Source organism: Schistocerca serialis, chromosome 11 (genome assembly GCF_023864345.2).
Source record: "Schistocerca serialis cubense isolate TAMUIC-IGC-003099 chromosome 11, iqSchSeri2.2, whole genome shotgun sequence".
NCBI lineage: Eukaryota > Metazoa > Arthropoda > Insecta > Orthoptera > Acrididae > Schistocerca > Schistocerca serialis.
The window spans coordinates 187,854,781-187,871,558 of record NC_064648.1 but is presented as its reverse complement, the minus strand read 5'-3'; the positions used below and the strand labels follow the sequence as shown (position 1 = coordinate 187,871,558).

Genomic DNA, 16,778 nt, shown 5'->3' with positions numbered 1-16,778 from the left:
GCTACAGCCCTATCTCACTCCCTTCCCAACCACTAGTCTACGAATGCTAGAAACGTAGGTTTGCCTTTCCTTGATCTTTCTTCTAAGGTAAGTCGTAGGGTCAGTATTGCCCGAGGTACTGAGGCCTGAGGTACTGAGGAATAACTAATTTGGTAATGAAGCAATGTGTGATGAAAAGTAAAAAAAATTACCGAAACAGAGCAAAGCTAGAATTTGGTATGGTCAGACTGTGCCAAGTTGTCTAGAGGTTCCTGCATGACCATCACTGACTTTGATGAAATTTTGAGTGAACATTCGCACGTGTTCCCTGTGGACATTGGTATAGTTTTACTTGCACAGATGTAGTCGTTTGTTTGACACGTGGTGCAGCTTTCAATCGTGCACCACAACAGTTTTTGGCAACTTTTGAGATATGATATCTCTGGCAATTGATATCTCTGGCAATATTTTGTTGGAAGAAACAAAATTAGACCGTTGTGAGCGCTCTCTTAAGTGGAATACGAAAAAACAGATTTCTCGAGCAATTTTCATGTAGACAGTTTGAAGCAAAGTCAGCGGAAAAAAATAGATACTTGGAAAAAAAGGTTCACCTTTTCATATTTCATGAAGTAACTGTGTGAGAGATCTGAAATATTGCAAGTGATAATTTGCCAAGAAAAAGTCTTAGAATATAAATTTTTCCTCTGACTGCTTTCCACTAGTTTGTAAACTGAAACCCAAATTGACAATTTTTGTAAAAACGACAAAAATAGGTATTTTTAGACAACATTTACAGAAGGCTGTTTGCTGCAAACTCTTTTAAACCATTTTTGCTAGAAGTACCATGTTCCAAACCGCCTAAAACGTAGGTTTGGTTTTGCAGTTCGAGCATATAGGGCCCTAAAAGGCAGCAAGAAAATGGAGGTGTAGTGAAAATGTGCCCGTATTCCACAGATACTCAAATTTGACACCTTTCATTACATTCCACAACTGTTTAGTTCTCTCTGGGGAAGTCAATATGAAGTCCTAGTCGCATCTGGCCAATGTGCCGCCCCCCCCCCCCCCCCCCCCTCCGACCACCAAGAAGCCAAATACAAATTTTCACAGGGGTTGAATTTCCAAATACCAATTTTTATACATCTAGCTTTAAAAACGCTGTAATAGTCTTTGAGAAATGATTTACTTTAAAAAAAAAACAAAACACTTTCACCCACTATTTCATCTCCATAGGGGAAAAATTTCCAAAAATGATGAAACAGGTATTCTTTTTATTTCTGACTGAGAAACCAGTTTGTAGTTATAGCTACAAAATCCCCTCACAGGCAGAATTTCAAAAAAACCCTTCTTAAGCAGTGTCTACGTTATAAGATCAACACCCTCTCCAAATTTCAAATTTCTTTTCTTATTAGTTTGGAGTGGGAGATAATGACTCAGTCAGTCTGGATATTTTCTTTTATATATCGGAGATTACTTACGGAGATATAAAAAGCCAAACTTCATTTTTCTTTTTCTTTTTTTCTTTCAAGTGTCTATTTTTTCAACTGACTTTGCTTCAGATTTTCTATAGGAAAATTGACAATAACATTTTTTTTTTCAAAATTAAGGAAACACAAAGTGTTATATAGGATAGCCTAGATTTTTTTTCTTTCAAGACAATACTGCCAGAGAGAATGTGTCTTAAAGTTGCCTAAAATTCCAGGGTGCACTACTAAAAGCTGCACTTTGGGGTCAAACAAATGATCTGTAATTATTGAAAGTAAATCTGTACTAATGTTTATTGGGAACATGTTTTCATGTTCATAAACAATTTCACCTGAGTTTGTTATGGTCATGTGAGAACTTTTTCCGAAATAAGACCATTTGGCACAGAATTGCCCCAGTGAAGAAAAATGTGTTTGTTGCACAGAAGAATGTAATAATGACGATGATGTGTGGAGTCCACTCCATAACCTCTTGAGTAAGTTGTTCCAGCGGTTGGGAGTACTGAGAAAAGGTTCACCTTGAAGTTTCTTGTAAACAGTCACAGTTTGAAAACAATAGTAACATTCAGAAAATGTAATACTAGAATGAGAAATGATTTACAATATCCATCACCCTGCCTTCATTTGTCACAGAAAGGAGTGGCGCATTCAGCCACAAAAACTTTTCAACACCCACAGAGAGAGAGAGAGAGAGAGAGAGAGAGAGAGAGAGAGAGAGAGAGAGAGAGAGAGAGAGAGAGAGACTGACTGTGTGTGTGTGTGTGTGTGTGTGTGTGTGTGTGTGTGTAGGGGAGTGGGGGGGGGGGGGCAGAGAGAGATAATAAAGTAGAAGTCACTTATGCTTGGAACTAAAGGAAAAAATATTTAAGAAATTATGTAAATGGTCAGCATGTTGCCATATTGTTCACTAAGTGAATGTACTTAATTGTAAAATGGATTTGCTACACATCACAGCAGGGAGTCAGAATAAAGATGCACAGAACAACTAACTGTACTGGGTTACTTCTATGACACATTTTATAAAAGTTGGGCCATGATGTGAGGTTCTATGAAAGATCTGTAATAGTTCTCTGACAACCTCACGAAGGCAGGACAAGAGACAATCAGAACTAACCAGTCGAAGTACGGCGTGCCTTCCTCCTGCTTTTGGAAAATTCCTCGTCACGCTGCTCCAAGGTCAAGTTACGGCGGCCGACACAGGGGACGTAGAGCATCTGGTTTGGGTCGTTTAAGATGTGCTTTAGGCAGTACTTGCTCGCTGGAAGGCATCGCTCGCTGCACCTGTTGACAGTAACATTCAACAATTAATTTTCAATTTGATGAGACATAAAAAGTAAGAAGATAGGGGTGTTGCCCAAAACTCAGAAATAGTAATGTATTATTCAAAAGCTTCTGTTCTTGCACATGTAGGTAATAAGCAGTATTAGCTTACCACCAGATGTCCAATTAAAATACTGGATTCCATTTAGCTAGTGTAGGCACAAATAGTATTAAACAGTACTGAAATAGTTCATTGTCAATACAGATTAAGTTTCTATTATTTGTTTATTTTGTTAGTAAATTGACTTGCTCCACATCCCCAACATTCTCCTCCTCCTCAATGGGAGCTACGGAACACACTGAACGAATGAATGAGTACCTTTTGAAGGCATCACCGAGTAAAACTGAGAGGGGCAAATGTGGTGTGACCTGTGCAACTTTCCAGGCTTTGGGTACAGATCTTTTGTTGAGCAAGCAGTTGTACATGATTGTTAAGTATGGAGCTATTGCACCAGCATACTCTGAAAGGACCCAAACTGGTATCCAGTCTGGACCAGAAGACCCGTTTTTATTAAATGTTAAGTTGCAACTCATGTTGGCAGCTGTTCTTGATTCGAATTCTGGAATATTTACTTTGTCTTCTTTGATGGAAGTTTGAAAGGCTATGTTCAGTAACTCTACCATGACACCACTGTCACTGATAGTATTTCTATTGCTATTGCGCAAAGAAGGCACTGACTGTGTTTTGTCGCTAGCATGTTTTACGTACAACCAGAATCTCTCTAAATTTTCTGCCAAGTTTCGAGACAAAGTTTCATTGTGGAAACTACTATAAGCATCATATATTGAAGTCCGTGCTAAATTTTGAGTGTCTGTAAAAGATCGCCAATCTTGGGGAGTTTGTGTTCGTATAAATTTGGCACGCTTTCTTTGTTGTTTCTGAGACAGTGTTCTGATCTGTTTTGTGTACCAAGACAGATCAGCTTTGTTTGTTAATTTATTTCGTATAAATCTCCCAATTGATGTTGATACTATTTCTTTGAATTCAAGCCACATCTGGTCCAAAATTATCTTGGTAATTTAGGTGGAAAGGAGTTGTCTTTCTTGAAGACATCAAGTGAATTTTTATCTGCTTTTTGAATAGCTATATTTTTCGTTTATTTCAGGGACATTTGGGGGTTACAATATGCAATCTCGCTATGACAACCCTGTGTTCACTAATCCCTGTATCAGTTTTGATGCTCATTATTTGCTCAGGATTATTTGTTTGTTTTCACAACTGTTTACGATTCACATGGGCTCATGAAATAACTGCTCAAAATAATTTCCAGAACACACATTAAGCACAATTTTGGATGTTTTATGTTGACGTCCAGATTTAAACATGTATTTTCGCTAACATATCAAGGGGAAATTAAAGTCACCACCAACTATAATTGTATGAGTCAGGTACGTGTCTGAAATTAAACTCAAGTTTCCTTAGAATCTTTCAGCAATTGTAAAATCTGAGTTGGGAGGTCGATAAAGGGTCCAATTATTATTATATTCCGGTTGCCAAGAATGAATGACCTCTGCCCACACTGACTCACACGAACTATCTGGTTCAATTTCGGTACACGATAAACTACTTCCATCAGCAGTAAACCACTGCCAACTGTGTTTAGCCTATCCTTTCTGAACACCATTAGGTTCCTCGCAAAACTGTTGGCTGAACGTATCTGCTTTCCGAGTCTATAATGATTTGGGCATCAGTGCTTTTTATTAACTCTAGGAGCTCTGGTACTTTCCCAACACAGCTACGACAATTTAAAACTATTATAGCGATGGTTCCTGTATCGACATTCTTCATATGTTCGACCTGCAACCTTTGAGGATGGAGCCCTTTTTGTTTTCCCCGAATTTCACTTCTATTGTGTGACATTGTCTATACCGAAGAGATTTCTTATTTTGTCTGTCGCCCTTTGCTTGCGACGCATCTGTTTAGCACAATGTTCAATATTGTAACCATTTCCTTTTGTAATAAAATTCATTAATACGATTTGCTTGAACTGTTCTCTAGCGATACGAGAAAAGCAGGTTTCCTAGGCACCCCATATTTGACAAGTGGGCAGGATGAAACGAAACCATTCGTTGATTTTATTAAATTTGAAAAAAATAACAAACAACTGAGCAACCTAAAAGACAATAAGTGTGTTTCTAAATCATCCAAATTACCCAAAGTAAGTAACAGACGTAATCATTAATTTGCAATCTCAATATTCATCCTATATGTTGCGTAATTTTCATATGTTACTCGTGTCTGGCGATAAGATTCTGCCCTCTCGCCGTCTTTTCCGCTCAGTTGTTCCGTTTCGTAGCTGATTAACGTCTTCTTGTTGAACTCCTGTCAAATGTTATCTAACGCTCATTAAGGGTTAGCTAGCGATCGTGAACAACTTTTACAACGGAATGTTTTCTACGCAGTTGCAGGTAATGTGGTGTAAAGTGTCACCTTCTATTCACGAGGTTCCGATCATTACAAGTGAAATTTGTATACAGCGTAACAAATCTGAAAGTACTAATTGCCGTAAATGCCTGCCCCACCGTTGAATTAATGGCGGAAAAAAAGTCGAGGAACATACCAACCATTTGTCGAATATTTCTTGATTTTTGGGCTTCCTATTACATCGTTCATTCGTACCAAACGTCGACGAAAGTCGGAACATTTCAGACCGATATGTTTGACTATGGCTACTGCCAATCTCATAATGTAACTTGGCGCTGTTGTAGAAATGTAGCAGATATAACGTAACTATGTGTGATAAAATAATATGGTTTCATATAGGTCACAAGTTTCGATTCCTGGCGTGCACAAAATCGTTAAGCTTTCGTAAAAACGTGTGTCAGTTCAAAGCATGGAGTAGAATGTGGTACCAGCAGTGGCTGTGGTTGGCAAATACTGATGCTCTTGCCAACAGCTACCACCCCGCCCAGCAAAACTCTTTACAAACGATACTGCTTATATTAACAGAATCTTCCGTCGGTTCTTGGTAGAACAACATTATAATAATAAATGAAAAGCACCAGTTTGCTTTTGTTCTACAATATTACTTTTATTGCTAACCGGTTTTCGGCTTACAAGGCCATCATCAGACATTTACTGAGTATTATCACCAAAGAAGTTAAATGCTAGCAGACAACATTGGAAGAGAAGTAACACATCTAGAGTGAAGTAGAAACATACAGTGAGTAGTATCTTTGCAATGAAATAGTAAAAACTGAACAGTACATAAATAACAATGGAGTTCACAGGAAAACCTTTAGCACAAAATAGGAATAGCATGTCTACATAACAGTTTCTATTAATAAACAAAACTAATAAAATAAGATAAAATTAGTATTAGACAAGGCTGCATCAAGAGGTGTGAAACATGGAGAGTGATACACAACCAATTAAAAAAAAAAAAGAAGAAGAAGAAGAAGAGACAGTTGTCAATGTAAATACAGAATACATGAGGAACTTAAGCAATATCAATAAGATAAACAGAAATTAGTAAATGCAGGAAAATTGAGGTGTTTGAGGGAAGCTACAGTTTGAGAGTGTGGTGGTACTGCATATTAACATTAAAATTATAATCAAAGCAGTGGCTGTATACCAGTATACATTAAATAAATGAGCAAAGTGAAATATGAACAGTATTTGATGAGAAAACTACAAGGGGATTTAAACATGGACAGTAATACAAGTACAAGTTAAAAGCAAACCCTTAACTATTGAAACTACAGCATATGTGGAATAAAAAGACAACTGCAACAAATAAAACAAAATTATGACTACAGGAAAATGGGAATATGTACGAAGAGAGAGTGTGGGAAGTAATCAACAACAAAGATGATTCTATGAAGTTTAGGAGAGGGGAAGTGTTGAGTTGTGTCTGGTCATTTAGGATGAGATCTGGACTGTGAGCAAGATGTTTGTTAATTTCCAGGGCTTCCAGCTGGTTGAGTTTATGGCCTTTGTTTGCTAAGTGAAGTACATGGGACACTGGCTGGTAGTTGTAACCCTCACTCAGTACATGCTCAGCAAATGCAGAGTCTGAATTCTGCAACCTCCAGCTGCGTTCATGTTCAGCCAGCCTAGTTGATATGTCTCTGCCTGACTGACCAATGTAAAATTTGTCACAATCAGAACAGGTGATTTTGTATACCCCACTGTTGGCTAATAACTGGATCTTGTCTTTGCTATTAAAAACACACTGGGCTGTAGTGTTCCTGACATAGTAGGAAACCCTATACTTGCAGGATTTCAGTGATTTGGCTACAGTCTGTGATACCTGACCTAGAAATGGTAGAGTACACCATTTCTTGCAGACAGTGGATGGGGAAGCAGGTGGGGCATTGAGGAGGGGTATAATTTTCCGTTTTTGTTTCCTGTGCAAGATGTGGTCAATAAGAACTGGATTGTAGCCATTTGATGAGGCAATAAATTTTATTGTATCTAACTCTGCTTTAAAATCATCTCTGGACATAGGGATAGATATGAGACGGTGTACCATTGAGTGGAAAGCTGCATGTTTGTGAGCTATGGGGTGTTGTGAGCAAGAAGGTATTACTGTGTCTGTAGTAGTTGTTTTTCTGTAAATTTTGAAACAATGTGTGTGTGTGTGTGTGTGTGTGTGTGTGTGTGTGTGTGTGTGTGTGTACTGATGTCAATGGTGAGATCTAAGAAGTTTATGGATTTGTTGCCAATTTCCATAGTGAACTGGATATTTTTATGTTGACTGTTTAGGTTTTTTAAGAACGTGTTGAGTTGTCTTGTAGTACCAGTCCACATACACAGGACATCATCTACATATCTAAACCAGTATTTGATGTTTGGCACTCAAAGGTTCTGTTTTTAGAAAATTTTGTTCAAAATTTTTACTATTTCATTGCAAAGATGTTACTCACTGTATGTTTCTACTTCACTCTAGATGTGTTACTCCTCTTCCGATGTTGTCTGCTAACATTTTACTTCTTTGGTGATAATACTCAGTAAATGTCTGAAGATGGCCTTGTAAGCCGAAAACCGGTTAGCAATAAAAATAATATTGTAGAACAAAAACAAACTGGTGCTTTTCATTTATTATTATACTGCTTATACTTGGATCAAGATAATGACGTGATTTACAGTAGATTACAAATGAGAACGAAATGGAGCGATATCGATCTGTTGTTACCCACGCAATACACATGCTGCAGCAACAGCCGTGCAGTTTTCGTATCAGAATACTCTCTTAATGTGCACTGTCGAGTTCCCTATGCCAGATCATAACAGCTTTACTAAATTTCTGTAAATTACTGCATAAGAATAAACCTCATGTTAACATTACACTATGTATTCTCCCGCGTTTGCTGGAACTTCATTGGATTTCGTTTCACGTGGAGCACAAGCCAAGATGTTCCGAGTGCAGTCATACTCCGATAATGTTTTATGCTATGCGTTACCAACACCGACTGAAAGGTAGGTCTCGGCGCTTGTTGGTGACGTCACGTCAGCTAGGCACGGCGAACGCCAGGTCTGTTGCAGGCAGAAACGCCTGGGCGCGCTTATCACTATAATCTCTTATTCTTGGACAAAATTTTTGGTATCGTTTTGGATTCTGCAGTTTTATTTAGATGAAAGATTTTCTTACTATCGTAAAGCTACAAATGAAGATCAAGTTCTGTGTTACTGAATCCTGTCGAAACATACGTCGATCAATATGAGAAGATGATTTGCCCCATTGCAAGCTTCGGAAATTTTACATTCAAATAACTATATTTACTTGGTTCATTTTGTTATCGAAACTTACCCCAACCCCCTTACAATTAACTCGTTTCTTTTATTTATTTAATTATTTATTTATTTTCGTTTGGCATCGTCACTGGAAATGTGAACTAATTTACATGTGTAAATATCCAACTGTTGCCAGTCATCAGATTACAGTCGTTTTCAACGAAAGGAATTCTAAACCGGAAACAAAATAGCTTCATAGATCGAAAATACTGCTGAGCTTAAACTTTTTTAGACATGCACATTAGAAAACATAAATATTCCCCTCTTTATAAGATAAAAAAAAATGTGATAAAACACGTATCTCTCTTTTGCCTCTTCTTCTATCCCCCACCCCCTCCTCCAATGGGTACAATCGCAAGATATTTCATTAACATTCAGTGCTCCTCACCCCATAGTCAACCGAGATACCTAAAGAAGAGCACCAATATGTTCACAGTTTCTTGTAAAAGCAACCCAGTACAAACGTAACTTCCTCAGATTTACAAATAACGTAAAGAAACACGAATTCTGTTGCTGCTTGACCGTGAAGTTGTTTTTGTATGTCAATCTTTAAAACAGGTGGAAATTTAAGTCCAGGAGTACACTATTTGTTAAGAAGTGTAATGAATTGCGCAATTAATTGATTGCAGATATCTCTCAGAACAATGTGTGTTGGTCAACTACCGCCAATAGTTTCACATTTTCCTGTGTCAAAGAGGGAGACACCACCATTATGAGTATGCCTGCAACAGACCTGGCGTTCGCCGTGCCTAGCTGACGTGACGTCACGAACAAGCGCCGAGGCCTTCCTTTGAGTCGGTGTTTGCGTTACGCGTGCATCGATTCGGCGATAATAAGGGACAACAGCTTTACCAGCGCATTTAACATGGACAGCACTGGCCAACCGTCTAGTCCAACTAACCTGCAGTGATGCGGACAGTAGAGTTGGGCAACACGATTCTTTTTACCGATTCGATTCCTACGATTCAATCTCACATTGCGAATCGATTCCTACGATTCGTTCACGATTCATTCTAGTCTGTGGTGGCACGATTCTTACGGAATGCAAAAAGTTCTACATCTTACTCACAGATGGCAGGACATGTCAAATTGTCAATGGGGTTACAATCGAACTGTGTCAAGATATGCCAGAAATGAGTAAACATTCATACAACGTTACAAGTGTGATTCTCGATTTATACGTGTAATACCTTAATTGATGAAAGGTCACGTTTCATTTGATTGCATCTATTGTTTTATTTCAGTATGCCAGGAAAGAGGAGTCGATATGTGCGAAAGGTGGTGCAAAATTACGCGGTATGCCAGTTTGGTTGTGCGGCTTGAACGTATCTAACTACAGACGTCTGTTTTATAGTAACAAAATCTAGCAGTGAGGCAGACGTGGTTTGGCTCATATCATCCTATTCAAATAAAGTTGAAAGCAAACAGTTAAATAAATTAAATTTTCATTTCCGAGATACCAGCGATCAGAGGAAACCATGTCTAACCTAAAACATATCTAGGATGATTGCTACTATTGGACGCACAGTAAGTCCAACGTGTTCGTATTCGGATTATGTTATACCGCCATCTCACAAAATTTTGATACACCTCTACTGTAACATCCAATAGTAACAAAGATTTACGAAATTGTGATATAAAATACTTATTGCGTAAAATCGAGTTTTTTCAGGAAACACACTAATATAGATAAACTTAAAAATCAAAATCTTTATCTAAATATAAAATTCTATCCAAACTGTTAAAGCTGTTCCCAAGAAACACGAAATTCGCGTTTTTATTTAAAAACATTCTTTTGTGTAAAATCCCGTGCTGTAAGGAAAGAAACCTATATACAGATAAAGATAAAAACCAAAACCTTAACTATATTCAATATGTACTAGCAAAGTTTTACGAGATGTCGTTATAAAAACATGTGAAATAGCGTTTTTATAATATAAAATTGGGTTTTTACGAATGGAACTATGTAGGATAAATATATTGCAAAATTGACTTTTTACGAAAGAATGGAACTATGTAGGTGAACTCAAAAAGCAAAAACAAGTCTAAATACAAAATTTCATTCAAATTGTTAGGGCCGTTTCCGAGATACGCGAAATACAATACATAATCCAAGTGCTATTACTCGTGTGTAAAGAAGGTGTGTGTGTGTGTGTGTGTGTGTGTGTGTGTGTGTGTGTTTTTTGCATTGTATCTGCAACATATAAGAGGTACGTATTTATTCATCATACTTGGATTTCTTGATTTTAATCGTGTGTATTGGGAGCTGTGTACTCGCTGTATATCGTTCTTGTCATCACTAGTTCGTGTATTACTCGCGCAAAATAAGCTGACGTAAATGGGAAATGCCTTTACGCTCGTTCCCATCAGCCACAGCCAATTGTCAGCTTGAGCTTGGTTTTCAGTTTTCACAGTAATATTACGGCCCACGAACTTAGTTTGTTCGTTCCGAGCTTCCTTTGTTCACACGCATCCTCCACTTGACTGCCATCTGGCGGTCGTAATCATTCGGCACGACTCGGCATGATTCGGAAGTTGCCTTCGAGGCATAGCGTACTAAGAATCGATGAATCGTTGTAACTTGGTATCGTCACGACTTGGAAACACGCAATCGCTCTTACGATTCTTTTGAACGACGATTCGTCCGCATTACGATTCGATTCTTACGATTCTTTATTGAGAGTCGTTCAAATGAACGACTCATTCACGAATCGCCACAGCTCTAGTGAACAGTTGTAATAAAGACGCAGACGCGAGCAGAGAACAATGTAGCCTTGAAAGTCATTTAATTTTTGAACAGAAGGAAATAATGATACGCTTCTTAAGTGATACACTGGAAAACATAACATGTTCTCGATCATAGCTAACATAGTACTGTAATTAAAAACGAGAGTGATGAAAATTCCTGATTTTAACACGGGCGATTTTTCTGCATGAGCTATGTGCGGCGTAAAAGTGCACAGCTGGGATTTCACCATATAGTTAGATATTGAAGCCACAGTCAGTCGTCTGGTAAACTCCGAACTTCTTCCATATCAGACTCCGTGGAGTGCGGTAGATTTCAGTGCTGCTACTTTGATAACAAGGTGATCAGCAATAGAATCTGAAGCTACCGAAAAGTCCACATTTCCTCCTCCTCCTCTTTTATGACGTGCTGTTCCGCAATTCGCCATCGCTCGGCAGTGACGTGTCACAAAGCTTCGTGCATTATCTCGTGACATATCCCTTAACTTGGCTCCTGATCAATTCTGTTGGGTGACTGTAGTGTTAAGGTGACAACTGTAAAAATGCAGCATTTGTACAGAGTGTTCGACTCCGCGAAAATTATCGTTTCCCATGTTTCTACGACGCTTGTCGCTCTGGCTCGTGAGAGACCACGTCTGTCCTGTAAAACAAAGGACATATTCTGACAAAGAGTAACTGATTTTTCATTTTCTCCAAAAACTCTAATTGTGTAACGTTTTAAAAACTTCAAAATATTCACAATCTTTTATAATATATCGATAATTAAGATGTGTATTTGCAATGAAAACGAGAACTCTTTGTGTGATACGTAATTAGAAACTAGAATACATGCATTTTTCTCGAAAAAATCATGGTTAAGTACAAGTTATTTACGATATATTTAATAAATTTCACATTTAAATGATTTAGGTATTCAAACTGAACAAAAGGAAATTGCAGATAACAATCGCCGATCCTCTGTCCACCCAGTTATCCACCTACCACGCTACACGTTACGCTACATGTCTCGACAATTAGCACATCATGTTTCTCGAAAAACGTAGAAGCTGATTCGTCTTGGTAATGTTGTGAAAAACATTAAGAACAACTTGTTTTAGACATTAACGGTGTTCCGCATGTGTGTTTCACTACAAAGCAGCAAGCAGCGTCATCCATTATCGCGGGCCATTTGAACAGCGGGACAATCGGAACATAAGTAGCGCTTACAGAGACTGGGACTGTACACGGGTTTTGAAATAAAAATTACGTAGCTAAAGTGTGATTAAGAAAAACGTCGATGGCTGTTAATACATCAGAATGTCAAAGTTTCATTTACAGTCACACAGTAATACGATATCTAACATGTAAGTTGGACATACTTCCAAGGGCGGAATAACACCAGTGTACAAGAGTAACGGCTGCTGACCAATCATCGGGTATGTGTTTGTTTACATCAGATTTCTATGATGAACGAAGTATAGTTGCATGGATACTGAGATTAGACGTGTCGGCAGAGCATAAAGAAACTGAAATATGAGGTGGAGAACGGTGAAACTGTTCGCCTCTTTTTTTTTGTTTTATCAATGCTATGCATAGGCGCTTGTGGCATTTTAATGATGCTGACTACACAAACAAGCAGCGACGTTATGCTGCGCTTGACGCTATCATACGTGATCTGAACACGGATTGGTAGACAATATGTGGGCTGCAGAGTAAAATTCATTGAATTAGTGTACATATACCGTATTTACTCGAATCTAAGCCGCACATTTTTCCGGTTTTTGTAATCCAAAAAACCGCCTGCGGCTTAGACTCGAGTGCAAAGCAAGCGGAAGTTCTGAAAAATATTGGTAGGTCCCGCCACAACTAACTTCTACCGTCGAATACATGTAGCGCTACACAGACATGCTTTGTAGGCACAAAGACAAATGCTGGCGCCAAAACCTCTGCGTCAGTAAATAAATTTTTTTAAAAAAAGGTGGAAGACGAGCTTTTATTCTCCGCCCAGAGTTTCCACCACTGCATTTTCATACATTATCCAACGAAGTAAATACAAATTCCGTATTGTTCATCTTCGAATGTAGCAGAATTTCAATGTACTACGAAAATTCGACTGGCAAGACGGTTTGGGATTTTTGTCAATATGGCCAACTCTACGTTCTGAATTTTGTCCTACCTGTGGGAAGAGATGGTTGCTAATAGGAACCTGAAGAAATGTGAATCACATGCAGTATTCTCTGCACCATAAGAAAGAATATGAATATAAACATTTTGCAACGTATTGTTTCATGTTTGCTGCTATCTCAATTAAATCTTGTCTGCCTAATAAACTACGAAACTAGAGTGAGACAACAGCAAACGTGGAAGAATATAAATATCGTGTCATGTATATATTCGTATTATTCTTATGCCTAATAGTGATACAGTCAGAAATGAAGCACGGCAACTGACTAGATTTTTAAATCTAAGATGACTCTAATTTCTGTGCAGAATTTGATGTACTAAAGAAGCGGCCGCAAAGATTTTCAAACGGAGAAAATTTTTTGCTAAACTCTCGTTCAGAACATCTTCTATCATACGCAGTTTATTATTTGGTTCTTGTTGATCATTATCAAAGAAAGCAGCAGTATAAATAAAAACAAATAGCAGTCTCTTTCCACTGTTTCGCAAATGAGACGATTTTTTTTTTTTTTTTTTTTTTTTTTTTTTTTTTTTTTTTTTTTTAAAGCGGCGACACCGCGCGCAAAAGCAAGCCGTGCCGCGACAAACAATGCATGACACAGTACAGTAATGCATTTTCAGCTTAGAGTGACGTAAACACCTATAACAAAGAAAACGGCACTTATCACATCAAAGAAAAATAAGCAATCGATTCAAACCAGACGAAACACGTGAAAAAGGAAGGGTACCCGTATAAATACGGACGGAGCACCTGACGCATAGCAATGGCTACCTGGTAAAGCTTAACTGCTAAGCTTACGACTCGAACCAAACTACTGTAGCTGTATCGTCATTCATTCGACCTAAATTGTGTCTCGTACTACAATGGACCAACTTTGTTTCGATTTGGAGGTGCGGCTTAAAACTTTTCTCTCCCCTTGAATTTCGAGTTTCAAATTTCAGGTGCGGCTTAGATTCGGGAAATTGTTTTTTCTTTTATTTCGAGTCTCATTTTTCAGGTGCGGCTTGGATTCGAGTGCAGCTTAGATTCGAGTAAATACGGTACATATGAATCAAGAAAAATACAGGCAAGCAAAACATATGGGCGCCGAACTGCCCACGTCTGCAAGAACAGAACCCGGTGGATACAGTTCTTCATTTATTCTCTGCAAACTACTGTGAAGTGCGTGGCAGACGGTACGTCCCATTGTACAAATTATTAGGGTTTCTTCCGTTCCATTCACGTATAGAGCGCGGGAAGAATGAGTGCCTCTATGCGTGCAGTAATCTTATTCTTACGATACCTATTTGAGTGACTCGTAGGTGGTAGTATTAAATTATGTGATCAACAGTATCTGGAACATACGTTTTTCATATTAGGTGCATTGTGCTGCCACCTACTGCCAGGTACTCCCTGTCAGCGACCTCAGCAGTCATTAGACATCGTGAGAGAGCAGAATGGGGCGCTCCGTGGAACTCGCGGACATCGAACGTGATCAGCTGACTGGGTATCACCTGTGTCATACGCCTGTACGCGAGATTTCCACACTCCTAAACACCCCTAGGTCCACTGTTTCCGATGTGATAATGGAGTGGAAACGTGAAGGGACACGTACAGCACAAAAGCGTACAGGCCGACCTCGTCTGTTGACTGGCAGAGACCGCCCACAGTTGAAGAGGGCCGTAATGTGTAATAGACAGGCAGCTATCCAGATCATCACACAGGAATTTCAAACTGCATCAGGATCCACTACAAGCACTATGACAGTTAAGTGGCAGGTGAGAAAACTTGCATTACTTGGTCGAGCGGCTGCTCATAAGCCACACATCACGCCGGTAAATGCCAAACAACGCCTCGTTTGGTGTAAGGATCGTAAACATTGGGCGACTGAAGAGTGGGAAAACGATGTGTGGAGTGACGAATCACGGTACACAATGTGGGGATTCAATGGCAAGGTGTGGGTAAGGCGAATGCCCGGTGAACGTCATCTGCCAGCGTGTATAATGCTAAGAATGAAATTCGGAGGCGGTGGTGTTATGGCGTGGTCGTGTTTTTCATGGAGGGGACTTGCATCCCTTGTTATTTTGCGTGGCAATATCACAGCACAAGCCTACATTGATGTTTTACGCACCTTCTTGCTTCCCACTGTTGAAGAGCAATTCAGGGATGGCGAATTCATCTTTCAACACGATCGAGCACATGTTCATAATCCACGGCCTATGGCTTAGTAGTTACACGACAATAACATCCCTGTAATGGACTGGCCTGCACAGAATCCTGACCTGAATCCTATAAAACACCTTTGGGATGTTTTGGAACGCCGACTTCGTGCCAGGCCTCACCGACTGACATCGATACCTCTCCTCAGTTCAGCACTCCGTGAAGAATGGGCTGGTATGCCTGCGAGAATGGAAGCTGTCATCAAGGCTAAGGGTGGGCCAACACTATACTGAATCCCAGCATCACCGATGGAGGGCGCCACGAACTTTTATATCATTTTCAGACAGGTGTCTGATCACATAGTGTATGTTCCCCGAGTGATCATTAAATGTCGTTTCTTGAAACTTTGTTAGCAGGCGTTCTCGGGATTGCTTATGTCCATCATCAAGAGTCTCCCAGTTCGATTCCTTCTGTACCTTTGAGCTTCCCACGGATCAAACAAGCCTGTGACCATTTGTGCTGCCCTTCTCTGCATACGTTCAATATCCCCCGTTAGTCCTATTTGGTAAGGGTCCCACTCAGTTGAGCAATATTCTACAACCGGTCGCACGAGTGATTTTTAAAGAATCTCCTTTGTAGACTAACTGCACTTCCCACCAATACACCGAAGTCTACCACCTGCTTTGCCCACGACTGACGGTATGTTATCATTCCACTTCATACCCCTACAAAGTGTCAGACCTAGGTATTTCTATGACCTGGCCAATTCCAAAATTGACTCACTGACGTTATGGTCATAGGATACTAAATTTTTTCGTTCTCTGAAGTGCACAATTTTACATTTCTTAACATTTAAAGAAAGTTGCAAATTTTAGCACAACTGTTAAATCTTATCACGATCTCACCGAATATTTATGCACCATCTTTCAGACAGTACTTCGTTGTAGATAACTACATCATCTGCAGTTGATAGTTTCCTATTTACGCAAAATGACAGGAGAAGAGGCTACAGAAATCTGGAAAGCTGAACTATTCATTCAATATTAATTTATTCAAAACTTCATAGCAGTGCTCTCCATTCACAAATTGTTGTACAGATGATTAAAATAACTTCTAGGGTCTTTCAGTACAACTTCTTTCAGCAAGGTCGCTGAGCAAACAAGCTGTTTTTTCTTTATACAGTCACGACACGTTTCTTGCTTTTTTTTTTTAAAAA

At 39.1% G+C, this 16,778-nt stretch overlaps 1 protein-coding gene across 4 annotated transcripts in view; it reads right to left on the bottom strand.

Moving 5' to 3' along the window:
* Nucleotides 1-16,778, bottom strand: part of LOC126427210 (serine/arginine repetitive matrix protein 2-like) — a 328,833-nt gene that overhangs the window by 90,993 nt on the left and 221,062 nt on the right. For all 4 annotated transcript variants that reach the window (XM_050089442.1, XM_050089441.1, XM_050089444.1 and 1 more), the window contains exon 5: nt 2,575-2,741. In XM_050089442.1, coding sequence (XP_049945399.1) covers nt 2,575-2,741 — 167 coding nt within the window. The remainder of the gene's footprint in view (nt 1-2,574; nt 2,742-16,778) is intronic.